The 26,807-nt window shown below is 55.1% G+C and overlaps 7 protein-coding genes across 7 annotated transcripts; 2 read left to right on the top strand and 5 right to left on the bottom strand.

Annotated features, from left to right (window-relative positions):
- Positions 1-1,001: 1,001 nt before the first annotated feature.
- On the top strand, positions 1,002-3,842 carry CCMA1212_009451 (uncharacterized protein; the record flags this gene model as incomplete). The annotated part of the gene is made up of 3 exons (XM_073706534.1): positions 1,002-1,082; positions 1,235-2,073; positions 2,135-3,842. The coding sequence occupies 3 exons, from the start codon at positions 1,002-1,004 to the stop codon at positions 3,840-3,842; spliced, it is 2,628 nt and encodes an 875-aa protein (XP_073555050.1).
- A 1,042-nt stretch (positions 3,843-4,884) lies between these two features.
- CCMA1212_009450 (uncharacterized protein) lies at positions 4,885-8,780 on the top strand (the record flags this gene model as incomplete). Its single annotated transcript, XM_073706533.1, has 2 exons — positions 4,885-8,612; positions 8,711-8,780. The coding sequence occupies 2 exons, from the start codon at positions 4,885-4,887 to the stop codon at positions 8,778-8,780; spliced, it is 3,798 nt and encodes a 1,265-aa protein (XP_073555049.1).
- A 1,895-nt stretch (positions 8,781-10,675) lies between these two features.
- Positions 10,676-11,410, bottom strand: CCMA1212_009449 (uncharacterized protein; the record flags this gene model as incomplete). Its single annotated transcript, XM_073706532.1, has 1 exon — positions 10,676-11,410. One exon carries the CDS (start codon positions 11,408-11,410, stop codon positions 10,676-10,678), a length of 735 nt encoding a protein of 244 aa, XP_073555011.1.
- Positions 11,411-12,527: 1,117 nt separating this feature from the next.
- Positions 12,528-13,555, bottom strand: CCMA1212_009448 (Transcription initiation factor TFIID subunit 11; the record flags this gene model as incomplete). Its single annotated transcript, XM_073706531.1, has 2 exons — positions 12,528-12,893; positions 12,959-13,555. The coding sequence occupies 2 exons, from the start codon at positions 13,553-13,555 to the stop codon at positions 12,528-12,530; spliced, it is 963 nt and encodes a 320-aa protein (XP_073555012.1).
- A 1,033-nt stretch (positions 13,556-14,588) lies between these two features.
- On the bottom strand, positions 14,589-20,079 carry CCMA1212_009447 (Lid2 complex component lid2; the record flags this gene model as incomplete). The annotated part of the gene is made up of 4 exons (XM_073706530.1): positions 14,589-15,750; positions 15,830-19,409; positions 19,536-19,584; positions 19,657-20,079. The coding sequence occupies 4 exons, from the start codon at positions 20,077-20,079 to the stop codon at positions 14,589-14,591; spliced, it is 5,214 nt and encodes a 1,737-aa protein (XP_073555015.1).
- Positions 20,080-20,810: 731 nt separating this feature from the next.
- CCMA1212_009446 (uncharacterized protein) lies at positions 20,811-21,560 on the bottom strand (the record flags this gene model as incomplete). Its single annotated transcript, XM_073706529.1, has 4 exons — positions 20,811-20,977; positions 21,028-21,241; positions 21,361-21,457; positions 21,496-21,560. The coding sequence occupies 4 exons, from the start codon at positions 21,558-21,560 to the stop codon at positions 20,811-20,813; spliced, it is 543 nt and encodes a 180-aa protein (XP_073555016.1).
- Positions 21,561-23,800: 2,240 nt separating this feature from the next.
- On the bottom strand, positions 23,801-26,706 carry CCMA1212_009445 (Pre-mRNA-splicing factor sap61; the record flags this gene model as incomplete). Its single annotated transcript, XM_073706528.1, has 4 exons — positions 23,801-24,482; positions 24,557-24,794; positions 25,147-26,548; positions 26,614-26,706. The coding sequence occupies 4 exons, from the start codon at positions 26,704-26,706 to the stop codon at positions 23,801-23,803; spliced, it is 2,415 nt and encodes an 804-aa protein (XP_073555017.1).
- Positions 26,707-26,807: the final 101 nt, after the last annotated feature.

Raw genomic sequence — 26,807 nt, 5'->3', positions numbered from 1 at the left:
CCGCTCATGGATGCACCCACCTCTCTCACGGCGAGGATTCAAGACCAAGTTAAGCGGTTGATTAATGGAATTGTCGACATCGAAACCGACTGGCGCCAGTGGCGCACTTGCAGCCAGCCTAGGCGAAACAAGNAAAAAAAAAAAAAAAAAAAAAAAAAAAAAAAAAAAAAAAGGGAAAAAGAAGAGCGAGTAGAGCAACCTGAGCCACCTCGGTGAGGCTGATGACTGCTTGGAACGTGTCACAGCCGAGTGTCTTACAGGTTATTCCCTGTCTTATACCCTATTCCCTGATTCATTCGTGGTTTTTATGGGGTCCTTTGTCCTTTCTTCTTCGTTTATTCGGTTCTCATTGAACTCCATGCTTTATGGTCCACTAGACTACTGACCCCATATGCTCTTCTCACCCACATTCGCACCAGCGGAGAGAACGGAGATCCATGGCAGCCAATGCCTTCAGCGTCGTGTATCTATCTTATCATTCAATGGCTAGATGTGCAATCCCGAATGCCGGCAAAGGCTGAGCAAAGCCTCTTTGACATCGTCAGCTTCTTGCGATGCGGATTCTACTTTTTGCATCCTAGCATCAGGAATGACAATGGCTTGATCGTGACAGGATCATGGCATGAGGAGCCGTCTCAACTGCTTGTTGCTGCTCGCATGGGCCCAAGTGTAGCTTGTGAGAGCGTCCAGCATATTGCGGTGCAGCTGTCTGTTAAAACGCCTCGAACCCCCCCTTGTATCTCACATCGATTGCCATCTCCAGACCAGACTCGAGTCTCCTGTTCTTTGGTTTACTCCATCATATTCAACAGACAGAAACGCAAGGAAGGGCTCCGGCCTCGACTTATACAAAGAACAACGAAAAAGCTTCGGACCATCGGCATCACGCCCAGCTCGGGCCGTCGGCACAAGCTGCAAAAGCGTGTGCCTTGTCGCTCTTTGTCCCTCCCGGGTATCTCTGCTGTCGCATGTGCCTCCAATTCCCGTGTGTTGCCACCAAAATGGAGGGCACAGACTATGACGAGGGTACCTGGAGGTACCCGCCAGTAACCGTGACGCCAAAAGTTCCTCAGCCGGTGCAGGTGCGTCGATGCTTCCTTCTGTCTAGCAACAGCACGACTCCAAGCTTCATTTTTTCCACCACTTTGAGGATCTGAATCTCTCCAGCTTCATCAACCTTCATCAAATATCGCCGCATCTCATCACATCTCATCAATGTCACTCAATCGTCCAGACCTGCCCCCTGAATCTCTGGCCTTCGCTGCTTCCGTCTCTAGACTTGCGCCTCTCACCGAGTCGCCCCCAGTTTTTTCGCTCGCAGCTTGAAGCCTCCACCTCGACCTCGAGCCTCTCTGCTCCTACTTCCTTGTTCGCCACGCATTGCGACAGCTCCGAGACTCAATCGCCGCCCGAGCTCTCCCTTTCGCCGTCGACCGCAAGCTCGATCGCGACGCCCTTGCCCGGGTCAGTCGCAGCAATGGACCTCGACCCGCCCCCCGACGCCGACATGCCGTCATTCGATCTCGCCGGATCGTCGCTCCCGGAAGCCCAGCCGAGCCTCGCGAACCCCGTCGAAGGCTCCGGCCTGTCGCTCGACCGCCGGCCCAAGAAGTCGTCGACCACCTGCGCCGTCTGCCGCTTCCGAAAGGTGCGCTGCAACGGCCAGCGTCCGTCCTGCGGCAATTGCCAGCGCCTTGGCTTCCCCTGTTCCTACGACGATACCGACGTCGACGCATGGTCACTCTCGCTGCCGCGCCGCCGTGTCAAGCAGGCCTGCTTGAGCTGCCACAGCCGCAAGGCGCGATGCTCCGGCCATCTCCCCGCGTGCGAACGATGTCGAGCCCAGGGCATCGAGTGCGTCTACCGGCCCAACAAGCGAGCCAAGCCGTCGTCAGCGGGAGCCGGCATTGGAGGTTCAAAGAGCCCCAATAGCCCAGATCAAGAGTCGGATCGGGACGGCGGCAGGGAGGCTCGGGGCCATGGAGAGGGCCGAGACCACCATGAAGGGCGCAACGATAGCCCGGCATTGACAGACAGGGCCAGCTCTGCGAGTCCAGGGGTAGACAACCAAGGGTAAGTGACTCAGACAGATTCCTTTGTGTGATGGTTTGACTGATGGCTTTGGGATTGGCAGTCCGCAAATAGATGAAAGCTTCAGCTCCATCGTCAGCCGCGCATTCGACCTCTTCTTCCGCCACGTCCATCATATGCCCATGTTCACCTTCCTACACCGCGCTTCTTTGATGGAGCAGTACCACGCCGGCAAAGTCGACAGAGCGCTTCTTCTGGCACTGGTCGGCATCACGTCATGCTTGACCAACATGGGCCCGGGCATGCGCGAATACGGAAACCGCTGCATCGACGATGCCGAGGCCCTCCTCCTCGCCGACTACAGCCGGCCCTCAATTGTCAAGATCCAGGCCCTCATCTTCATCATCAAGCACCGCATCCTCTGCAACAGATTCTCCAGCGCCTTTGTCCTCCACAGCTTTGCCTCGCGTTACGCCTCTGCTTTGCGCCTCAACTACGAGGCTCCGCATCTCCGCTTCCTGGCCCAGGAGTCTCGCCGGCGCCTCATGTGGGCCTTGTACTGCATCGACACGAGCATCTGCGGCGGGTATCCGGATTTTGTTCTCTGGCGAGCCGATCAGATCCACGTTTACCTGCCATGCAACGAGCGCAACTTTGAATTCGACCTGCCGCAGCAGACGGAGAAGCTCGTGCCAGACTCGCACCAGCCCCGGCCGCCGCTCGCTGAAGACATCGGGACGCTGGCTCTTCATGCGCGCATCCTGCACATCCGCCAGAAGATCATCGAGTTCACAAAGGTGGCCCAGTACGACCGCGGCATGGAAGCCGCCGAGCTGCAGGGTCGCATATTCGCGCTCGACAAGGAGCTCAACGACTTTGCCACCAACCTGCCGACCTCATTCCAGTTCTCCGAAAACTCGCTCCGCCTCCGAGCCTACTCGCCGCGACTGTGCATCTTTGTCATGATCCACGTCTGGTGGCGCCAGTGCTACTGCGACCTCTATCGCCTCGCCCTGGTGAACATCAGTGGGGGGCTGCCGCAGTCCATGCTTGACATGTTCGACCAGAGCTTCCTCGAGCACTGTCAGAGGCAGTGCGTCGACCACTCTCTGGCCCTGACGCTCATCTTTTCGCTCATCCAGAAGCTGGGTGCAAAGCCAGTCGCAGACATCGATCTTGCCATGTGCGCATATCAGTGTGCGCGGATGCTCATGTACCTTTTCCAGTTCGGCATCTTCGACCGTTTCGGCGTCACGGCAGAGACGGTCATGGAACAAGCTCAGCTTTGCCTTCAAACCATCAAGGACTGCTGCGTGGGACCCGCGGTAGACTGCATCGTGGCCGATTTGGAGAGGCTCATCAGCCAGGATCCCAAAGCCGTAACAAGAGAAGGGCTACCAGCGGGGCCGCCCAACCTCCAAATCACAGACGGACCGGATGCTCTCAGCGCTCCTACCGCTACGGGTCTGCAGCCTTTTGCGTCCCCGTCAGGCGCTGTCAACAACACCGTCTCGCCTTTTACTCATCCCGTCATGACTGCTCCCTGGATGTCAGAAACGGGCTTTGCCTCAGGACTGGACCAGCAAAGTCTTCCACCAGATGTCCCTGCCAATCCTAGCAAGGGTGGAACGCCCAGTCTGTCTGCACCGCGGTCGGAGTATGGGCAATCGGATTTGAACGCATATGACGGCACCTTTGCAGGGCTCGGGCTGGACGATGGATTCGACTATGCCATGGGACTGGACATGAACATGTGGGCGACCAACGGGGGCAGCTGGACTGCGCCTGGGTATGGGAATACCTGGATGTGAGGCTGAGGACCGGAAGAAGAGGAGGAAAGAAGACGATGGAAACCCTCGAGAATATGTCTATAACACATACACACATATATGATGAGCGCATGTCCGTCTCATAGGTTGTAATTGTAAGGGGAAAAAAGCAAGGCGAATGGAGCGGGCGGGATGGCGCAATCACAGGGACCGGACGAATAGGAATCGATCACGATAGAGCTAACGAATACCAGATGCAGCATGTCTTCGAACATGTGGGAAGGCTATCTATCACTCTGATATAATGATGAGACTGCCTTATTTGTGCCAAGGCCCCTCGAGTAATTTTCGAGATTCAATGCCTGATGTTTTGCCTGCATCACACAAACCTTGGGGAAGAAGTTGCCTTGTCCATGATATCGAGGTTTTCATCCCAACGTTGAGCCACCACAAGGTCCGTTATCGATAAACCGCTAGCCAGGGTCAAAGCTTTAGCGCTTCAGCAGGGTCGATAGCGCCCCCAGATAGCGCCCACCTCCACTAAAGCTAGCGAGCCTAGGCCCGGCTCTATGCGAGGCCATGGCCCAACGAGGCTTAGCCCTTTTTGCTCTCCTCCGCCTTACATCAACCTTGAGAGGAACACAATCTGCCTTGTTTGTATGCTTCTTCTGCATCCACCAGCAAGCTCAACCAGCGCAAGGCTTCAGCCAGCTTCAACTTCTCCATATCTCATGCCTCATTGGCCAGTACTTCGTTCGGGCGGCGTTCAGGATCGCTTGGTTGCCCCTCAAGTTCCGCCTCCATGCATGGAGGAGGCGCATGTCAAAGCTGCATGGCTTCCACTCAACTTGAACTGGTCGCATCGCCACGCGCCTCAGCCACACAGCCGCACCAGATGACGCTGGACCGGGAGTCTTCTCTTTTCTTCCATATCGCCCTGTTCCACGTTCAGCCATGTGGCACAGCGCCGACATTATGAGGCTGGAATTGCCGTGAAGGAAGAGTTTACAAGAACACCGAGAAGTCGTCTGCTGGTTCTGTGCTCCCCATTCTGTACACACTTTCAGATAGGCATGGTGCAATCATGCGTCTTCTAGACGCCAGAACGCTGGAGCTCGTCGATGTCATCGACAACAACGTCCCTCGCTATGCCATCCTGTCGCATACTTGGGGCGACGAAGAAATCACCATCCAGCAGCTGCGGCGCCTCGGCGGCTGCTCGCAGCTCTCGCTGGCGTCGCCCCAGACCCTCGATAAGAAGAGGCGGGCCACCGTCCTGAAGAAGGGCTACATCAAAATCTCCGGCGCTGCACAGCTGGCTGTGAGCCGCGGCCTCGACTATCTGTGGGTGGACACTTGCTGCATCGACAAGACCAGCAGCGCCGAGCTGTCCGAGGCTATCAACTCCATGTATCTCTGGTACGAGCAGTCGGCCGAGTGCTACGCCTTCCTCGCCGACGTCGATCCCCCTAACGCTGCACATCCCGATGCGTTGCACGAGAACCTCCGCCGCAGCCGCTGGTTCACGAGAGGATGGACGCTTCAGGAGCTCATTGCCCCAAAGCTCGTCCACTTCTACGCCAAGGACTGGAGCTTGCTCGGCCAGAAAGATGCCCCGGCTGACTTCACCAAGATCATCAGCGAAATCACCAGCATTGATGAAGAGGTCTTGAATGGCAGGATAGACCCCCTTCAGCTGAGTGTGTCCGCTCGCATGGCATGGGCATCTCGCAGGAACACGACGAGGCTCGAGGATACCGCCTATTGCTTGATGGGGTTGTTCCAGGTCAACATGCCACTGTTGTATGGCGAGGGCCGGCGCGCATTTACACGCCTCCAGGAGGAAATCATTCAGCGCACTGATGACCAGTCGATATTTGCTTGGAACTCTTTCGACGACGAAGACGAAGACCCAGATGCCCTTTTCGGCTTGCTCGCACAGTCTCCCGCTCAGTTCAAGCATGCAGGCTCGTTGCAGGTTCTGCCGCCATTGCCCGTGTATGCCAGTGCGCCATCGGCGATGACAAACCAGGGCCTTCGCGTGCAGCTATATCTGGAGCCGCTTGCTGATAATGATGAGGGTATAATGGAGGAGGATTACCATGCCATTCTAGACTGCGTTCAGCGAGATCGAGACGTCTACCAGTGTCCAGCTCTGCTCTTGCGGCGGCTCTCGGAAGACCAATATGGAAGGCTGAGGCCCAAGTCGCAGCACTTCATGCCTCCACCATCCTCTACGTATCGGCCAAACGAGGGCTATCGCTCGGTCTACGTCAGACAACAGCCAGTCTATTACCATCTCCCGCAGTTTAGGCTGTCGCCCTTGAATGTGGAATCCGGCCTCGGCTCTTCCGACGGTGTCCAGTACCGGCTGCTCGACAAGTATCCCGCCCACAACTGGAACTCGGCCACCATGACTCTCAAGGTGCAATACTCCCGCAAGCTGCAGGCCATGGGCATCTTTCGATTTCAAAGCATTGATAAGACGCACGAAAAGGTGGATGTTGTTGTCGGCTTGCGTCGTCTGAACACGATGGAATGGGAGGGATGGTGTTTTCAACTGTCATATCGCGACACATCACTTGAGCACGCATTTTTCGAGGTCAATAAGCGGATAGAGAGCGAACTCGTCAAGTCGAGCAGCGACGAGATCACGTCACAAAAGCTCCGTGATTTGCTTGGCGAAGACTCTTCACTGACGAGCAGTGCGACGGTCGAGGGAATCCAGCTACAAGGGCGCCTCTACATTTCCATCCTCGTGACGTTGACGGCCGAGATCCAAACCTACAAGGAACTGATGCAAATTCCAAGCCAGCTTGTGATGCTGTCCAAGCCCGGTAACAGTTCCACTTCTACCGACTCGGACGTGAAAGCTTTGACAGAGCTGTACTGTTATACAACAAGCTCACCATTTACACTGGACGACTATGGTACCAATGCCTGGGTGGTACCGCCTGTCCGGTCAAGGTATTCTGAAGACGGGACAGGAACAGTCCGCGGCGACTTTATGAAGCCCATCTACGACTTTTTGGCGTTTCTGAAGCAGAAGTCACCCACACGGAAGTCAAGGAGGCAGCTGAGCGCCACAGAGCAGCTGGCTGAGGCTCTGTTTGCCGGTGATGCATATCAGGTCGAGTCTATCCTGGCCTATCAAACGCCAAATATCGAGACACGAACGACTGATCAACACGGGTTTGCGCCGCTTCATTGGGCTGTTGCCGGTGGCTCCCACGACTGCATCAGGTTGCTCCTTAGAAACGGAGCCAACCCCAAGGCGCTGACAAAGAGAGGACTGTTGGCAATCCACGTCGCAGTTCTCTGCAACAACAAAGTCTGGTCTGCCTTGGACAAGTTTGGTAACCAATCAGAACTCGGTCAGCTGGCAAACGCAAGGACGGGGCACTTTTTCGAAACGCCCTTGCACATGGCCGCAGCCTCGAGCCCTGACACCGAATATGGCGTCTCGTTCTTCAAGGAGCTGTTGGATTGGAGCTGGGAGCACATCGGGCTGGCGCCTCGCAACAAGTTTGACGAGACGCCGCTCCATCGTGCCGCCGCCGGGAACTGCGTGGGTGCCATTCGAGCTCTCGCCCTCCACACCTATGGCTGCTTCCTGGACACTGGAGATCAGTACGGCCGGACTCCCATCTGGCACGCAGCTGCTGCGGGCGCTCGTCATGCCGTTGCCGCCCTTATTCATCTGGGTGCATCTGTCAACTTGACAGACGACTTGGGGAGGAGCCCGTTACACGCGGCCTGTAGGGGAGGTCATCGTGAAGTCGTCGCCCTGCTTCTCCGAAACGGAGCAAGGACAGACACGGAAACCAACCTTTTCAGCCTGTTGCCGATGGATCTCGCCGCCATGTTTGGGTTTGTCGAGTGTCTGGACGAGCTTCTTCAGCGTCGCTGGCGGACGACATCTCAGACACAATTGGACAGGACACTTCAGACAGCGGCCTCGTTTGGACGGTACGACTGCGTTGAGCTGCTATGCCGGCAGGGTGCCAATCCATTCGCAGCCTCTGAGTACTATCTGCGATCTGAAGATGGCCGCGCGGTTGTCGTTGAAGCAGAGATGGATGCTTATTCCATCGCGCTTGCAGAGGATCAGCCGCAGATTGTCGATTTCTTTGACGCATCCGAGACGTGCAGATATCATCGAGAGAGCAGGTATCCCCCCGCAGGCAACGACAGCGATAACAACAACAAGCTGGACATGGCCAATCCACCACCCGCTTTGTCTGCTCCTGCTGGTCCATACCTACCTGGCGCAGCACCTCTTCCGCATGGGGCAGCAACTGCACCTGCTTTTGTGCCGGGCAGCTCACTGCAGTATCAGCCTGTCTATGGCAACGCGCCCTCTTACAGCAGTCCAGCGTATGGCAATCATGGCAATGCGCCTCAGACCAGCCCGGCGTATGGCAATGCATCCCAGAGCGGCCCAGCTTATGGCAGCACGCCATCTTATAGCAGCCCAGCCTACGCGGGCACGCCGTACGGAGCCGTCCCATCATATGGCAATCATCTGAGCAACTCCTCACCCTATGCACCTCAGCAAGGGCCGTTCAAGTACCAGACTCCCAGTCGATACGGATCCGCCAACCTGCCCGCCCACGCAAGCAACGCTTATACCTCCATGCCGCCGGTGCCTCCCACCCAATCTCAACGGCTGCAGGAACTGGTGAATCCCTACGAGCCTCCGAAGCCCCAAGGCCCGGCCAAGACACTGCCCTATGCTCGATCCTCCGCACCAGCAGGGGAGACTTCCAAGCCGGGGCCAAGCAGATCCGGTGCAAACACTTGGTTGCCCCCGTACGTGGAAGCGCTACCACAAGCTTCGAGAGTCCCTGTACGGCGTGTCTCTGTCCTTTTGCCAGAACCCGTTGTTTCTGTCTATCCACAGCACGTAGGCCCCGCGATGGACCTCGTTTCACCGCCTGCCTCGCCTCCGGCGTCCTCGCAGGCTTCGAGCGTAGTTAAGCGCCGGCTCCTTCCAAACCCTCAAATCTAGCCCTCTCCACCACCTCGCGCCGCGTCAAGATTTGACCGGTTCTCTCTGAGCCATGTATACCTCTGGTCTCTGCGGTGGACTTTGCCTCTGCTTTGCCGCCGTCCGTCTCTACCGCAGCAATCCAAACTTTCCGTGTCTAGTATGAAGCGGCCGAGGTTGATCGTTGGCGTACGCAGAGCGAATCGGGGATGACGGATCTGTCCAAATTCTGGGTTGCTTGACAGGGTAGTACCAATCGGTCACTTATTGGAATCGTAACCATTGTCATGAGGGTATGCTGAGCGCCTCTTTCCCATTCTCTTTCCTTTCTTGTATTTTCCAGGTGTCTCGGTAAATTTTTATCTTGTATATCTTATAAGAGATTGTTGTTGCTTTCCTCTTACTCATTGTTCAATCTGCTTCATACGACAAAGTGATGACAGCAGCGTTTACGTCTGAAACACTGTCTAATTATGAAAACTGTTGTTTATGCGGAAAGACAATAAGATAAATGTAAAGAAAAGAATGGGCATGTCGAGATTTTCAGGCTTGATTCTTATATAATGTTAAATTCAAAGTTCTGTTCTTCCAGCCTTTTTTCATCGTAAAGGAATTCCTTCAGACGGAAGTTGATTAAACCACCTTCACACCCCCCACTCCCGCCCCGAACCGTCGATTTGAAATCTCCTTGATGAATTTTGAAGCCGAATAATCATCTCACATAACGTCAAGTTTCAAGGCATCAATCGAAAGTGAAACTTTAAAGAAATGTATGTTAATCAGCTGTACTTTTGTATTATGTACTGTATCATGCTTGCATCAAATATGCTGTTCCCTAATCATCAAAGTGAAACTCATGGCAACTCTTCAAGATCATCATCATGCTCTTAACACACGCCCGTCCAGCAGCTTGCTCCGATCAAGATCTCATGTCAAGTAGATCCCATATAATCTCATGCTGCCCCATTTCCTTCATGAGAGTCTGACCGACTGGAAAGCGCGCCATGCAGAATTCCGCATAGACTCCAAGTAATTGCTTTTTTCTCCGTGTCTCTTCCAGATAAGAGATTGTCCTCTCTCTCTATTATACACCATCTCAGGCATCAAACGCCCGAGTCTGTAAACTCTAACTGTAAAATGCAGTGCTGAACTTTTGTTTGATAAGCGACGCCGTGTTAACATGCCGTTGCAAAAGAAAATCCCATTGCAGAAACAAAAAACTTTTGTTACAAAAATGTCGCATAAAAAAGGCTGCTGTGCTGTCGATGCTGCGGAAGCATATTATCGGCGACTGGGGCAGAGAGCCTCTCAGGACGCCTTCTTTTCGGAATATCAAAACACTTCGATAGCGGCTGGCAAGTAGGACGTGTTTCTTCTCAGAAAAACCATTGGCGAGTCAAACGATTTGGTGCGAGAGAAAGTCAGAAGCCGCAGTAATTCAGGGGATCCATCTCCGATATCACGACTGCCGTGTGATCCGTCAATGATCAGAGGTGCCTTGCATTCCGCGCATTCGTATCGTCGTAACCCGACGACACAACCCTCCCATACCTGGTGACACTTGTTTTTTCCAAAGGAAAAGATTCGCATCTGGCGTGGAGGTGTTGCCGTGATGAATCCGGCAAAGACTGCTGGCGAAAATGCAATGCATCAAGCGCTGACAGTGCAATCCAATATGCAAACAGATAGCATCAATCATGAGCTTCACAGTTTTCAGAGCATAAAGCCGGCAAATCAAGGTCGGTGCTCCAAAGTGCCACCTTTAGGAACACCGACGTGCCCTTGCGCTGAAATCGGCGTCAAGTCGTCTTGTACACGATGGTGGCTGCTTTCCTTTTTCTGGTTTTGTCTTTTTTTTTTTTCTTCTTTGTCCTGAGGTCCAGGGCTAATTGAAGATGGACGCCGCCTCAAGAATCTTCAAAAATGCAGAGTTCTGAATGAGGTAGTCGCCTTGGCTGCTGGCTTCCAGGCTTCCCTTGGACGGCTCTCGAAGGCCACAGCCCTGCATCTGGGCGATGATGTGAGCAGCAGCGTCACAGGACATGGTCTGTGGCGCCTCGAAGCCGCCGTCACTGGGTGAGGGAGCGTTGAGGCTGCTGGAGCTGGGCGTCACGGGCCCCGTGCTGGGCCCCGTTGTCGAGTCGTCCGAGGTGATTGTGCCGTCTGAGTCGTGGCCGCTGGCGCTCTGCTGCATGCTGGCGCTGGCCAGGACGGCCAGCTTGTCGATGTGTGCGTGCTCCGGGAAGAGCGTGGCGACGGTCGACGGGCGTCCCAGGGCGGCAATGGACTCGGCGGTGGCGATGCGGGCGGCGTAGTGCTCGGCCTCGCTGGCGTCCTGGCCCTTGAAGGACTGCAGGAAGCCCTCGATGGCGTCGGCGGTGACGCCGCTGTGGGCGAGCAGCAGCCGCAGCCGGGCGTTCTCAATGGCCACGTCCCGGGCAGCCTGCTGCATCTCGAGCGTGGCGGCCACGCCTTTTGTCTCGTAGTCCTGCAGCTTCCTCTGCATGCCCTCGACGTATTCTTTCCGGCGGGCCCGCGAGCGGCGCTGGTTTTCTCTGATGCGGATGGCTGCAGCACTCGACTTGGCTGAGCTGTCGGTTTCCTGCTGCATGATTGGCATGTTAGGGATGAAAACAAGTCATGTGAAGGGTGAGATATGCGTTGTGCGTTGACGAGGTAAAAGAGGAAGATTGTGGGAGACGGCAGTTGGTGTGAAAATTTGCTGGTGACATGCTGCCAAAACGAAAGGCGTGGGGGGCTCAGCTGCAGAGAGAATCAGAGACGTACCTTGGCTCTAGGCATGATGAAAAAGGCCAATTGGTGAAGAGATTGAAAATAAAGAGAATGTGAGCAATAACGAGAAGAAACAAGAGACAAAAGATGAAAAACACAGGATTCAATTGGGGTGCAACGAATGGGCAACTTGGTGGGTGGTTTGGTTTCTGTTGCAAAATGTCGTGTCAAGCCAGTCAAGTAGAAGAGAAAGTGCAAGCGGAGGAATTGGTTGAGTAATGGCAACGACTTTTGTCAGCAGTCGCGTGCGCGCTTCTCTGTTTTTTTCCCTCTTTTTTTATTTTATTTTTTTATTAATTATTTTTTCCCTCTCTTTTCTCTACTCGCCTTTTACTTACTACACACTCAACTCGCTTTCTGCATCGTCGGCAGCACTACTAATAGCAACGACACAGAAACGAGGAAAAAGAAAAAATCTGTCACTCACTAGGTGGCAGCTCCACCATCGAGGCCCCAGTCACGGAGCCACACTTTCGACCAAACGGGCAATAAAATCGGCAGACTAGCTGTGCGTCACTGCGAACCCTTTGCAGCCTGTCTTGCATTCTGGCCTCTGTGATTCGTCCACGCAGGGAACCGTCGTGGGATGATGATCATCTAGAGCAAGGTACCTAAGGTAGTATGTTGATAGGTAGTATGTACCTGATGTCTGGTAAGACTGAGGGAGACTCGACAGTATGAGATGCTGTCCGACGAGGGCATCTGTATCGTAGATCGACCGTTCCTGCTCGTCGTCGACCTGAACCATTGCCTGCCTCCTCCGGTGCCGACGGCAAACGAGGGGGGAAAAGGACCCTGAAAAAAAGAGAAGAAAATGCATCCATTCGCCTCGCTTCCAACTCCACCGCGCCAGCCGTGAAAAATGCAGAAAACGAAAACCGAAAACGAGAGAGGGAGAAAAAAAAAAAAAAAAAAAAAAAAAAAAAAAAAAGGGCCTAGCTCCATCACCGAAACAGCCTGTTCCCCGTCCTCGTCGAAAATCTCTCCACCCCGGTCCCCTGCTGCGCGTGCCACAGTTGCTGCACCCCAACGCCGCGGCTCTCGTGGCTCAGCTTGTACCGCCGCCACGCCTCCCTCAGGTGGTCTGGTCGGAGCGGGCCCCTCCGGAGATCAGGCTCTTCGTCGTTGTCGGCCTCGTTCGTCAACGGCGGCGGCGTCGCGACCTCGCTCTGCTTCTCTCCGGCGAGGATCCATTCGGCCTGGACGCTTCGTGCGCCCTCGATGATTTCTCCGGCAAACAGTTTGGCGACTGCCTTGACAGCGGTTGCCACCATCTGGGGCACCGACTGCGAGACGGTAGCATTGACGACCTGGCCCCCGTCTTGTCAGTAACTGCGAACAAATACCGGAGGGACTGCAGAAGCGTAATGCTCACCCTCTTGACAACCGCCTCCGACAACTTGGCCGCTCTCCAAAACTCGTACCGATCGTACTGCACCGGGTCAAACGCTTCCACGAGCATAGCCCTCAATCTTATTTCTTCCTGCTTCTGCTCCTGCGTCCGCGCGACCGCATCCTCCAGCGCCATCTCCTGATTGTCGTCCTCCTCATCCTCCTCGGCGTCCTTATCCCCCGCTCCCCCTCCCTGCCCGCTCGCCGTCGTCATCGCCTTGCCCCCCGCCAGGCTCGGCGTCTTCTCTCCGCCGTCGTCGCCGCCCTTTGCGCCCTTTGCTTTCCTACCGCGCTTGCGCTTCGACACGGCGCTCGTCGTCGCGCTCACCACGCTGCCGCTGACGTGCGAAGTGGCGTCGACAGAGGGCGACCGGGGATACGGTGAGCCTGCTTCTGGTGGAAAGGACGTCTGGCGCAGGGGATGTGTGGGCGGCTGTGAGATGACGGAGCTCTTCCTGCGCTTGCCGGGCGGCATGTTCATGTCCATCGTCGACGGCCGCTTCTTGCTGGGGACCTGGACTGGCGATGAATACGGAGGCGACATGGCCGAGGGCGACGTGGCGTATGGGGGAGACGCCATGGTTGCCGTGGGTGAGATGGCCGGAGCAGCAGCCTCTTGGGTATGGCAGGTGAGGCGGAAGTGGGTGATGAAACAAGCAGAGAGGCAGCTGGTGAGGCCGATGTGAGGAAAGCCCGACTTCAGCTTTGCCCATGACGAGGCACGCGTTCCCTTACTATCGCTCGAGCATGGGCCGTCGAGCGGGATATCACGTGATGCAAGATCCGCCCCTTGACTCAGCAGATACTAGTCCGTATCAGGGTTAGACCAATGTCCCTCCGGCAGTTGCTTGGTACGTACCTTAAGAGGTGCGTGCCTTGGAGCAAACCATCTTGGCCGTACATCACCATGTCTCGCAACTCTTTCAGCGCAATATCCCTCGATAATGAGGTACGGAACACCTGAGTGCGTCACTGGACTATGTGTCATGGGATTCCTGTACAGCTTGCATCTGTCAAGCAGCAAAACAAGTGAAAGCTCAATATAGCGCGGTCTACATAAAGCATGGAGACGATTGCATCAAGTGCTCCGTGTAACACGTCCTATATTCTTGCAAGCAATTACAATCATGGATGGACAATCTCCTCACTGGTTTCATCGTTTAATAAACATTAAATTCTCTGCCTTTTCTCAAACGTATCAAGCAATACCTTGCCCGGCTTCATCCCCCAAAGGCCGCACCCAAGGCCGGCAAGGAGTAAATCTGAAAACAGAGCAGTCGAAATAAACTATTTGCAAAAGCGCGGTGCACATATCCTCTTCCCTCGTAGGCATTAGCATCATCCCCCTCTCCGAAGTGCAAAGCCTTCCAACCGCGCCATCTCCATGCGCCTCATGTCGTAACAGACAAAGGAGAAGAAGACATGCCGCATCCATGTATTACAAGCATACGCATAGTCCGTTCCAGTTGGTATCGATGACCAAAAACTCCCAAACCCACCAAGAAACAAACCAATGAACCGATGGACGAGGAAAAAAAAGACAACACCCCAAGCCGCGTTGCGACCGCCTTCTCTCTTCGCCTCTCCCATTTCCCAAAAACAAACAATTCAACCTACTCCCCATCCAACATTGCGTCCAGCCCGTTACGCTCGCTTTCTAATAAGTCTGCTGTGACGTGGCCATTCGCCATCGTGCTCTCTTTCTTCTTATGGTCTTCATCTTCGTCTGAGTGGATCATCTCTTTAAACATCTTCAGGTGAGCCTTGTTGGCGTCCTGCTGTTTCATGGTGTCGTCCAGATCAGCGGGGGTCATGGACCGTCGCTGATCACTCATGGATCTCTGTCTATTACTCCAGACATCGGTGCCCCAAATTCTTTCCGCCGGGTCTCTGCCGAGCTCAGTGTGCTTGAAGATCCCGGTGGCCTTGCTCTTATCTGCCTCTGTATGCATGTTCATGCCCATGGCCGAGTCATCGGCGGCTAGGTGAGGGCCGCCAGCTTCCAAGAAACTGGGATGCAAATTGCTCTCTGCCTCCGCGGACCCCAGCTTGAGACGACCATTCTCCGAAGCCGACTCGGACTTCTCATCTGCATGCCCGTGCGAAGGCGCCGAGACGCTGGGGGTCGTCGAATGAGACGCGCGAGAAAAGTAAGTCTGCGGTCCGTACGCTGAGTTGTGAGGGTTTGGTACACTCGGCATGGCCGCAGGCGCGTGAGCTGCAGCTGCAGCCGCCTCCGCATTTGCTGCTTTCCGCCGCAGGCTGTTTGCCTTGCCTTTTGCATGCTCCGGAAGGTCGTCCGGGTTGTCGACCCCGTATTCCACGAGCATTTTCTGCAGCTTAGTAGGGCGAGGCTTGCGTGTACTCAGCGAGACTTGGAGAATTGGCGGTGGTTCCGGCGCAACTGGGCACCACTTGTGAAGCTCCTGGCGGAAGAAGTTGGTCTCGTAGGAGAGCAGAATCTCGGCGCCCTCTAGCTTTCGGAGGAAGAATCGCTGCGTTTCAGCTTCGGCTTCGGTCGAGAGAAGTGGATTGCAGTACTGAGCAATCTTGTCTCTAAAGTTCTGGGCGTTATCTATGATTCGCCGAAGAACCTCTTCCTCTTCCGGCTGGAAGGGAAGGCCCGGTATCTCGTCGGCGAGGGCAACGAGGTCCTCTAGCTTCGGCCGGGAAGCATCGCGAGGAATCTTCATTCTCCAGTCACATATCGGGCAAGTGTACTTGTCGTCCTCTTTCACTTTGCCCCGGGCAATCTTGAGGCATTTGTAGTGGTACCTAGTTGAGAATGTGTGAGCGTTGAACCGCCTCTCATTCTGGGGCTCAGGGGGGGGGGGATGCATTCCGCAAAACTTACCACTCGTGACAGAGCTCGCATTCGATCATCATACCGGCTTCGACCTTGCGGCATATGCAAAACACCTGCCTCGATCGCGGATCTTCCCAACGATTGCCGCCGGCCTCCGGACTGGCTTCTCTTGAAACAGGCTCTCCCGGAAGACGAGGCGTATCGTGGTCGGTATCAAAGCAGTCGGTGTTTCGCTCAAGCACATGCTCCAGATGGCTTTTGAGAATGTGCAAAGGCGCATTCGACTTGCCAAATAGCTTCTTTCCCCTCCGCATCCAATCTTCATGGCGTTTCCTCTCGTTTTCCAAGTCCACAGTACCGGCGGGCTTAGAGTTGAGGTCGTCCAGCTTTCTGGTAATCTCGACGACTTCTGAGTATTTGGGTCGCTTTCTATAATCAGTCTCGCGACACCGCTCGATAAGATCAATGATTTGCCGGTGCGCTTCGCGCTGCTTATGAAGTATCTGGTCGACGGCGGCAAGGGTTTCGCGCGACACGGGAAGAGCATTGGCCTGTACCTGAGCCGTGAGTGCCTCGAGCTGAGGATAATGGACAAACTCGGCGTGAGTGAGCTCCCGAGCCTTTGCCTCCCAGGCTTGGCCAGCCTGCAGCTTGTCGCGGTAGTACTTGAGGTGATCATTGTAGTTGGGGATCTCGAGCCGCTCTCCCTCTTGGATGAGTTCCTGCACTTCCGTCAACAGCAGGAACGCGCCGCGGCTGGCTCTGGCTTTCTCGTTCCAGCGCAGCTCCTCCAGTCTCCGAGACAAGGCATCCAGCTCTGGAGTGTCGATGTTGAAACTGCGTCCTTCTTCAATCAGCTCCTCAATCACCCCAATTGGAGAGGCGATATTCTGCTTCAGAACCGTGGCGGCGCTTTCTTGGAATTGCTTGACCGCGGCTGCTCGTTCCTGAAGCTGTGCAATCTCTGGACAGTCGAAGCCAATGTGCTCTGCTTCCGCAAGCAGACGATGAATGTTGCTGACGTGACGCGACTCCTTGTCTTTGTCTTTCTGGTCGTTATTGGCACTTCCACGACGTCCGCTGCTCTGCCAGACCTTCTCATTCTTGCGGCGATTCTGCTGCTTTCTGACGATGTAATTAGTGGCCTCCTCAACCCAGTCGTTACACTTGTCGACAAACTCCTTCAGAATTGGTAGCGAGGCTAGCTCATAGGGAATCTTCTCGCCCTCGTGCAACAGCGTCCGCAGAGACTTGAGAGAGGGCGTAGCTTCCTCTTCTAGAAGCTTTTCGTACTTTTCTTCCCAGGCTTCGGGAGTGCGTGCTTTTTCCGACACCTTTTGAAATATCGACGTCATATCTTCTTCAGTCTTGCGATAGATGAGAGTGTGCTCCTCGCCCCTGAGGCGCTTCTCTTCTGACAAGTCGCAGCACGGGTGGCTCCCTGCATGAAAGATGCACAGGATCTTTCCGGTACGGTGACACTTGAAGCGAGATAGAAAGGCAAAGGCCTTGCAGTAGCTGCAGCACTGCTCCTCTTCGTCGTGGACATCGGTGTCATCAATCTTGAACGTGAGTGGGCAGGAGTCCTCGCCGCCACCGGTGATCTGGCAGTTGTGAGGGAAGTCTCTGCTATGCCTTGCGAGGAACTCTTCTCTCTGTACTCGTTCCCGTTGACGGATGCGGTCGAGAGCGGGCGCAAGCCATTTTGCCGTCTGGATGGTAAGACCCGACGTCACGCTCCCTTCGGCGGCTGTCCACAAAAGCTCATCGTGGGAAAAGCACGGCTGTCGGCGAAAGAGCTGCAGTCTCTCCACTCCAGCCTGGCCGAATTTCTCCCAATCGCAGGGGGCAAAGTTGACCGCCTCGTTGAAGTTGAAGCCATGGTTAAACCCGGCGTGGTAGGCTTGGGGGAATGTGATGACGAATTGGCCAGCCCTCTGGTCCAATGCGTAGACGCGCACGCCTGCTTTCTTCAGCTGCTCTGGCGTGAGCAGCGTCACCAACTGGAAGAGCAGATCCGGCTGGGTCTCAAACAGCTCCGGCACAGCCTCCTTCATGGCCGTTTCAAATTTTTCGGCGTCTTCTCCCGGTATGCCATACCACGTCTTGGTCGCACCCAGATGCTGGTAGTTGGCCGAATAAGCATAGTGATCTTCGTTGTGCCAGCAAAACGTCGAGAAGATCATGCCCACATAGACCCAAGGCACAGTCATGCCTGAAATGTCGGATTTGATATGCCTAAAGAGACTGTCTGGGTGGAATGGGAGAACGTTGAGGTTCCAGGGGTCGGTGGCATATGGGTTGTTCGGGTGCTTCTCGACGGTGGGGAAGCCCGAGCCGTGGGTGGTGCAATGGATATCGGCGCCGTACTCAACCTCGACGGTCTCTTCCAAGTCGGCCACCAGGCGCCAAAATTCTCGCTCGACGTCTTCTTCGGTGACAGGTCTGTGGCACTGGAGGGTCTCGTCAAAAGGCATCTTTTGCTCAAAATAGCCCTGCTTGAAATCGTTTGCCTTTTGTTGAAACTGCTTCAGGGAGTATAGGCCCCCTTCCTCAAACCCAAAATGACCGTCTCCCACCAAGCAGCGCGGGCAGTTCCACTCGGCCTCGGGCTTTCGCTTGAGCGGCGGATCCAGGCAAGGGCCATGGTATGCATGGTCGCAGGACTCGCAAATCAGCAGAGCTCCACTGTCTTCGCCCCGTCCACAGTTTTCGCACTTGCCTGCGCCCTCTTCCCGAGGTATTCTAGGAACAGAGGGCCGGAAGACAGTCATGTGCGAGCCGGCCACGGTAGGCACATTGTCTTTCTTGAGGCGCTTGCTACGCCGGCTGGCCATGTCGGCGTCGTCCTTGTCCGCATCACCCTCCTTCTTGATAGGGTCTGCCGGACTGCCGACGCTCAATTGCCGTTTCAGCGCAACAGCGGAGCCGAGGCCCGATGGCCGAGCTTCGGGGGTATTTCTCGCGGACGTGGCGGGGCTGTCGTACCGCTTGGGATCTGGGGTGAAACTTTTGCTCTCGCCATTGGCGGGACGGTTCACGCTCGTAAAGCCCGAATTGACTGCGGTGAAGCCGCCGTTGGTGTTGATGGCTGTGAAACCAGAGGTGGGCTTTGCCGCGGTGGGAGCTGGCAGCGCATCGGCCATGGGCGTGTCTCGATCCGCCTCTCTTTTGCCAGCGACGCTGCTCTGAAGGGCATCCGATGCCTGTCGGGCAGGCGAGGCCCCTCGAATGCTGCTCGGTGTGTTGACGGCAGACGGCTTTGCCGGCGTATGTGCGGGGCTCGGGGTCAAAGGGCCGCCATACTCCTGCTCGAGCTGCTGATGCACTCCTGGTTTCGCGAGGCGCAGATAGTCTTCATAAGGGCAAAGCCATCGCTGAAAAGAGTTCTTGAGTGACGTGGACAAGGATGACATGATCTTGCCACTGTAGCCGAGATCTCTGCCAATCTCGGCCCATTTCTTCAACTTGCACACCTTGTCGAATCCGCCTCTGGATTCGACAGCCTTTTTGAGGCGAAACAGATCGAGGGGCTTCTTGTCCACATACGGCAGACGATGTAGATTGTTTCCCTGCTGCTTGTGAAACTTGGAAAGACCATCCAGATAGGTAAGATTGGCTCTCGTGCCTAGAAGAAAATATTAATAAGCAAAAGGAACTCGTCGGGGGGGTTCCTCTTCCTCCTCCTCCTCTCCTCGGCATCCCTCCCCTTAAGAGCATGGGCAGGGTGTTGCTGTAAAAGATGGATACTTACTGCCTTCAACAGAGTTCAACTCTTGCTTTCGAGTTCGGAAGTGAAACTTCTGGTCAACTTGTCAGCGAACAGTGCCGCTGGGCACGTCACCCGACGTAGGTCGGTGCAGAAGTATGCATACCTCAGTATCAATCGCAAAATCAGGGTTCCATGAATCTGGCGGTATAATCTTGCAAATGCCGTACTGAGATGCCTCGGGAGCGATTTTCTGGATATATTGCAGGGGGTCGCGCCATTCGCTTTCTGACGGACAGTAGGTCGGGGCTTCTGATATGCCGTGCGGCCGTGTTTTCTTCTTGAGCGGCTCCCGCACAGCCGTGGGCTGGCCGCGCCTCTCGACTGAGGTGAGGTCCAATGGCGCGCTGACCATGGAGCTCAGCGGCACAGGTGGGTTTGTAGGGTGATAGCCGTTGGAGTTGACCTTGTGCTTCGGCTTCGACGAGGAGGCGGCCGCGGATGGCCCAATCGCAGGCGAGCTGCGCGAGCTGGCATTGGTACTGCTGGCGGCAGCGGCCGTCGCGCTGAGGGAGGCCGTCGGTGCCATGGCGCAAACGGGATCCAGGCCCTAGAATTTCGGAGCGTCACAGGCGTTGGATTGGGGGCAGACGCAGGCGCAGGCGATTTCTTGTAGGGATGCGAGGAGGGGCGAGGCAGCCAAGCAGGCTCATATGACGAGACACCTATCGTGAAGGCTCAATCCACATGGCATCATGTATGAGAGGGAGGATGCGTCTCGAGCCGGGGCAAGTCGAGACGTGATGGTCGTCGCTCCTCCGTCTCGAGCCGGCACAGGCGAAAAGAGGCGATGGCGACGAGATGCGGCGGATCGCGGGCTCGACTAGCGAGGTACCTTGTAAGCGTGAGCGTGTGAACTCGAGGACTCGAATCGGTGCTGCAGAAGAATCAAGACGCAAGTCAGAGAAGATGGGGCCCAGCATGGGCAGGTGGAACATGGAGGCACGGCGCAACTAACACGAAGGGCAAGGCAGGGCAGCGGGAGAGAGACAAGAGACATCTCACACATACAGATACAGGGCCGGGGCGTGCCGATTTATGAGAGTCAGGCCGTAGGTGGGAGATGAAGGAAAGGTTGAAAATGAGGGCAGAGGGCCAAGGGAGCCGCAGAAGCAGAGGGCTGCAAGAGTCTGCGAATCTGTTGGCCCTTTTTGGTGGTGTAGATGCCGGAGCGAGATTGGATAGAGAGAGAGAGAGAGTGGGCGGGAGTGGAAGTGCAGGTGCAAGCAGGTGCAAGTGCCAGTCAGTGCCAAGTGGGAATCAAAAGCGGATGGGTCGAGGCTTGCGGCGTGAAGGTGCAGCGCAGGAAAGGACGTTCCTGGCAGAACCAACTGCACTCAACTGCAACTGCGCTGCAGCACTCGGCTGCGCTGCGCTGAAGAGGGACCGGACGGTACTGTAGGTACCTGTACGTTCAAGTGCCAGTGCTGGGGCGTGCAAGTGAGGCACCTTGCGTAGTACCGGGTACGGCGCTCACAGAGTTGACTGACAGGCACGATGGCAGTCCACGCCGCTGACCGGCTCGTCGACGCGGAAGTAACAGGTACCTCTGCCGGCTGCTGGATGCCTTGCCTGCCTGTCTGCTTGCAGCGCCTTGCCAGTGGAGGTACGCGGACGATGGCCAGCAGGCGACCTGCGGCAGGTATCCTGTACTTGGTCTCCCAGCTGGGCTGCGCTTGCCCTGCCAGGAGCTGTGCGCTGCAGCCAGCCAGGTGGTCCGTGTGGGTGGATCCCAGCCGTCCAGAAGCCAATGGTCGGTCGACATTTCGGTGGGCCCCGGGCGTTTTTCACTTGAACAAGTACTTCGTACCGCCGCTACGCCGAATGCAGCCTGTCGCTGTGCGGCTCGACTGCGCGCGTGGCTTCCGGAGTACATTGGAGGGACTGTTGCATGTCTTGCCTGGGCGCTGCGAAGGGCAGCAGGATGCAAGGCAGATGGAGGTACCCGCCATGTGCCTCAGCCCGGAGAATAGCGGGCGACGTTCGTCGTAAGTACTCTGCGGCGCGCATGGTCGCGTACTCGGTACCTTGGCCGGACCGCCCTGGAGTTTCTTCCTCGATTACGGCGTCTGTCGTGATGCGCTGCTGTGAGAGGCGCTGAGGCTCTGCTAAGCTTGAACGGGCAAAGTAAGCTGTACTTGTTCCATGTTAAAGTCCAATCGAGCACATGCGCAATTGGGCTTTTTCTTTGCTGCGGGCGATCCGGTCATGTCCTTTCGCTTGGGTCCGCTGCAGTGCTGCCACCGGGCCATCGATTCCGACGAGGAGCGCAAGAACCTCAAGACTCTGAAGTTGACATTGATCGGATCACACAGGGATTTCCCAATGTATAACTACGTAGTCATTTATCTCATTCTGCCGGGACATGCAGATATAGTAGGTAGTAGCTGGCTAATGACTGATATCAAATGCCTGATGCGATGCACGTCAGTCCTGCTTAAGCTTGCGTTGCGCCGCAACTCCTAGTAGACGTTATCCAAAGTGCCCGCTGCCGTTTCGACTTCCAATGGTGTCGCATTTCGCTTCTGTGTCTTTCCTCCCTTTTTTCCCTCCTACAGTGTTTCAATAGCGGCGACCATGGGGACACGACACGACACGACACGGCACGACACGATCCATGTGCAGGTCATCGGCAATGCAAGTTACAGACCAGCCCCACTGAAGACGACATTCGGCTCTTTGTCGCACGAACCAGCACAAGGGCCAATTTGTCGTTTGTAGGTAAGGCATTACGCTTATCATGCCCTCTGAATTGCATGAACAACACTCGGTTTCTCATCAAAGCGCAAGGTCATATCTTCGAATAAGATGTACTTCATACCAGAGTTCCCTCATATCGCCCATTAGCCCTCCCATGAGCTTTTAGAGCCACAGCTTTCAATTTGCAGCATCCCTTTGTACGGCTCTGATTGAGGCCACCAACAACTCGCTCCTTAACCAAGAGCAAACGCAGCGTGAAAATCAGGGAGCAGAGATCACTCGCGCCGAGTCAGTTTCAAAACGCAAGCATGAAAAATCCCATCCGCCACCCCGTATTTCCACATCTCCAACTCATCCAGCTTGGAAGATCCCTCTCTCGCCCTATATCCAAGTCCAAAAAGACAGTCGCTCAAGTCCGAAAAGAAGGTCAACCAAGCCCCAACCGATATTCTCCGCCTCATTGCTTCCATTGCAGCCATCCTCCCTCTAGCCCAAGACCCGAACTCTGATATGCGTCGTGGCACAGACAAGGATCAGGCCCGCGGCGTCCAGCTACCGAACCAATCACGCACCACTGAAGTCGAAAACAGGCCAGGGGGCCCCCCGTGTCCACAAATTTCCAAGCAAGACCCGGCTGAAGCAGCCTCATGCGGCAGCTAGAAAAGAAAAAGAGTTGGGATTCGCTTCGATTTCGATTTGCGAGAGGTTCGTTCCCCCTCGTAAGCAAAATCAAAGTCAGGTGTTCAACTTTGCCTTGTTCCTTGTTCAACCCGAAATCAGTGCTACCGCATCTTACCTGAGATTATAGTCGCATGCGGCTCTACCAACGCAAGACACGAGATACGAGGCATAGAAAGACATCCTACGGAGTGCCTATAACGAAGCCGCTTGTGTTTCGTCTTGTCCACCAGCGAATTTCTTTGGCTTCTTCTTCCTCCTTCTAAATCTTCCATTGTTGGCGCGCCTTGCCCTTTTTCTGCTCTCTTCGTTATCTCAGGTACATACACCGAAAAAGCCCAGATAGCCGAACCGAGAAACTTGGTGCGAAAAGAAGAAGAAATCCCCCACCCTGCTTTGTGCCGTCATCACCCCACCATCAGATCACCATCACACCAGAGAACTTTGAGTCTAGAAATTCGCATGTGCCTCGGGTACAACAAAGGTACTTTGGCGCCCTGGATGCTGCTGAATTTAGACCGCAATGGCTTACCAACCTCAATTGGATTGAATGGTTTCTGAGTTATTGGCCGGAATTGATTCAATTGCATTAAGAACGTATGATACCTCATAGACTGTAGGTTAGTCCAGAAGAGATATTATGGAATCGCATCAGAGCCAAACATGGAATCTCTATTTGCAATGCCGGCTGCATCCCGCCACTCCCACAACTTTCAATCTCGTCGCGAAGAAGTCAAATTGAATCAGCCATCCAGGGGAACTTTGGAACCGCCCAAGCTTTACCAAATCAATACTTATGCTTTCCCCCTTAAACGCCATATGCCCATGCCTTTCCTATCCAGATAACCTCGGGAAACCAAACCAGCCCCCCATCAAGAATTCTTCTTCGCTCGCTTCCTCTTCCTCAACATCTTCTCCACCTCGCCAGCCCCCCGCGTCCGCAAGCTCAGCTCCTTCATCATGTCCCCCCAGCGTATCTCGCCGCCGCACGACGGGCATTTGCACCTGTTGGGTAGAACGACCCCTGGGTCATCGCTCGCCAGGGCATGCTTGCTCCAGCAGTCGACGTGTCCCATGGCCTCGCAGCCGTCGTTGGGGCACATTGCGTATAGGCCTTTATCGGACTGCATCTCTGCGTTGCAGTGGACACATCGGCCCTCCCTTTCAAATGAGACCGCGTTGTGCGCCTTGTCAATATATTCCTGCATCGAAGAGTAGTCCAGCGCCAAGGCTTGAATCCCCCATGGAGTCGTCGACGAGTCGCCCTCATGGGGGCCAAAGTCGGTCAATATCTTCAAGCTCGGAGCAACAGGGATGTCGCTCGCCTCTGTCCAGCGATCCCATGCTGTGTGAGCGTCCCGAGCGAAGAAATGCAGGTTGAGCGGCCACCGTGAAAAGCTGGGCACCCTCGTAAGGAGGTGAAGATTCGACACGATGGACTTGAGGGTATGCGGCCCTCGCTTGGGCATACCACTCTTTTTCCGCTGCGTAGCCACCGTGATGCGCTCTTCCTTTGGTATATGAGTTGTGAGATGCGGATTGTTGAGGGCCCATCTTGTTTGCCCGTGAAGAGTCAGCACATTGACGCAAACTTTCTCCTTCACGACCTCCGCTTGACATTGACCTACTCAAACTTCAGCGCAGCGATCGAGCTCGGGAAGCCAGAGACCAAGATGGCCATTTCCCAGGGCCGAAGCTTCTCGCGTGAAGTGCGCACCGCGCCGCCTTTGGCCTCGCCGTTGTGCTGCCTGAGCCGCCTGGGCGGATTCGGCGTGGATCCGACGTATATCGATGCATGCCTCACGGTAGAGCGCAGAACGTAGACAGCATACAGGGCCGGTATTGGCTTGGCGAGGCCTGACATGCCTACATATGTTCGTGCTCACTACATGAAAGTACCGCCTTCGATGTTCTCAATATCAGTCAGTGTTGATGTTGGGTAGGTTGTGTAACCGGTATAGTCATCACGAAGAAGAGTTTAGTCTCTGGAACGCGATCATACCAAATCTGATGACTAAGCGATCCTGAACATTGATACGGCGCCCTTGATGTTGGAGATGAAGTTCATACTTCACAACAGCCAGATGGGTTGATGGTTCCAGACAAGATGTTCGATCCATTCATTATACTCTAATCGCCTATAATACCGAGCAAGCCGTTCCCTAAATGACATACCCACAAACTCCCAACTATGACACATGAGCCCTTCAAAGCAAACCCTGCTTCTGTAAATCGTAGTACACCTTCTCCGGCATGACGTTTCCTTCGCCATCTTCCATCTGGATGACGCTGCCGTCGTCAATTTTCCCCCTCTTCTTCTCCTTCTGGATCTTTTCCCAGAGCCTCATGGCCTCGTCAATACCCGTAATGTCCCTGAAGAGGCTGGTGTTGGTGATGCCCAGGCATTTGAGGCCATACACGTGGCGTGCCTCGTTGAAGTGCTTGTCAAAGGCACGTCGGCCCATGTAGACAAAGTTTCCGCAGATCTCGCACGGAAACTCCACGCCGAGGCCATGCAGTCGATACAGCCAGAACGGGATGGGCTTTCCGTCCCAGGCCAGGGGAAGCTTGAGAGGGTTGTATATCTTTTCTTCGCCGTCCTCGCCTTCGCCGTCTCCCTCATCCATCGGCTCATATCGCGTTTCGCTCACGTTGAGGAGGTTCTCCAGCTCCTGCTGACGCTCCCTTTCTGTCATTCCCTGCTTGCGCTCAACGTTGACGCGGGTGTCGCTGCGCTCAGTACTCATGGCACTGGCGAGGCGCTTGATTCTGTATTCACGCTCTGCAACGGCTCGCTCTTTGAGTCTGGTCGCGGAGACGGTTCCTTTCCCTGCACCGTTCGCTGATGGCGCAGAGTCTGCTTGTCGCTGGCTTCGCTGCTCTGCGGCTTTGATGTGCTTTCGTCCCTTGAGGTGGTTCTTGTAGACGTTTTCGTTGGCAAACTCCTTCTCGCAGTCATCACACCAGATGGCATCTCCTGTGCGCTGCTTGGGTTGCGCTGCCTGTTCCTGGGTCCAGCCCTCTACTTCGTCTTTCGCCCAAGCCTCTTCAAACTCTTTATCAAAGGACTGCAGAATCTTGTCCACATTCTCCAAGGGTCGTGTCCGCCGCATGAACGACTCGAGGTAGTCACTCAACTCTCCGAGGTATTTGAAGTATTGGTCATTGAGCTTCTCGTTCCGCTTCACACCTCCGAAGCCGGGAGCAAAGTTGTCAAACTGCTCGAGATACTGCAGGTAGCTCAGGCGCTTGACGTTGTTCAGGTTGAGGAAGGACTCGTGGCAAATGTTCAGATCGAAGAAGCGTCCATAAGCCTCCTCTCCCGTGAAGAGAGAGTCGACAATGGAGGGCAAGGGTTCTGATGGATCGCCATGCTTTGAGACCTTGTATCGCTGCTCCGAGTTCTCCGCCTGCTCGTTTGGGTATCTCGCGTGATGCTCTCGAACGTCCTTGAACTGACGATAAAACTCTTCAAAGGGGTCACCGGTGCCGATCTGCTGAATCTCTCGAGCCCTGCTGCCGTTTTCGTCCCGGTAAATATTGATTAGGTTCTGAGACTGGGCTTGGATCTGGTCCAAAAGCTGGGCAACTTCGTGATCGCGGTTGAGGCGGTCGCGGATCTAAGAACAAAGCGATTGATTAGCAGCCGCAGAAGATGGAGGCAAACGCAACACGGGAAGCTCACATGCTTGGGGTCCTCGCGCATACGATCCGCGATGCCCTGTTCGAGGCGCTCGAGGTCCTCGTGGATGTACCGCTGCTCTTCTAGGACCAACATTCTGTAGCGCTCTGATGTCGATGAAATGGACGAGCCGGGTTCAAGAAGAAGAAGAAACGATGCGATATCAGGAGAGAATCGCTGCTTTCGCCAAAAGGCAT

Source organism: Trichoderma ghanense (genome assembly GCF_004382785.1).
Source record: "Trichoderma ghanense strain CCMA-1212 chromosome Unknown scaffold_16, whole genome shotgun sequence".
Taxonomy (NCBI): Eukaryota; Fungi; Ascomycota; class Sordariomycetes; order Hypocreales; family Hypocreaceae; genus Trichoderma; species Trichoderma ghanense.
The sequence above is the reverse complement of the archived record's forward strand: the minus strand, read 5'-3'. Positions and strand labels throughout refer to the sequence as shown.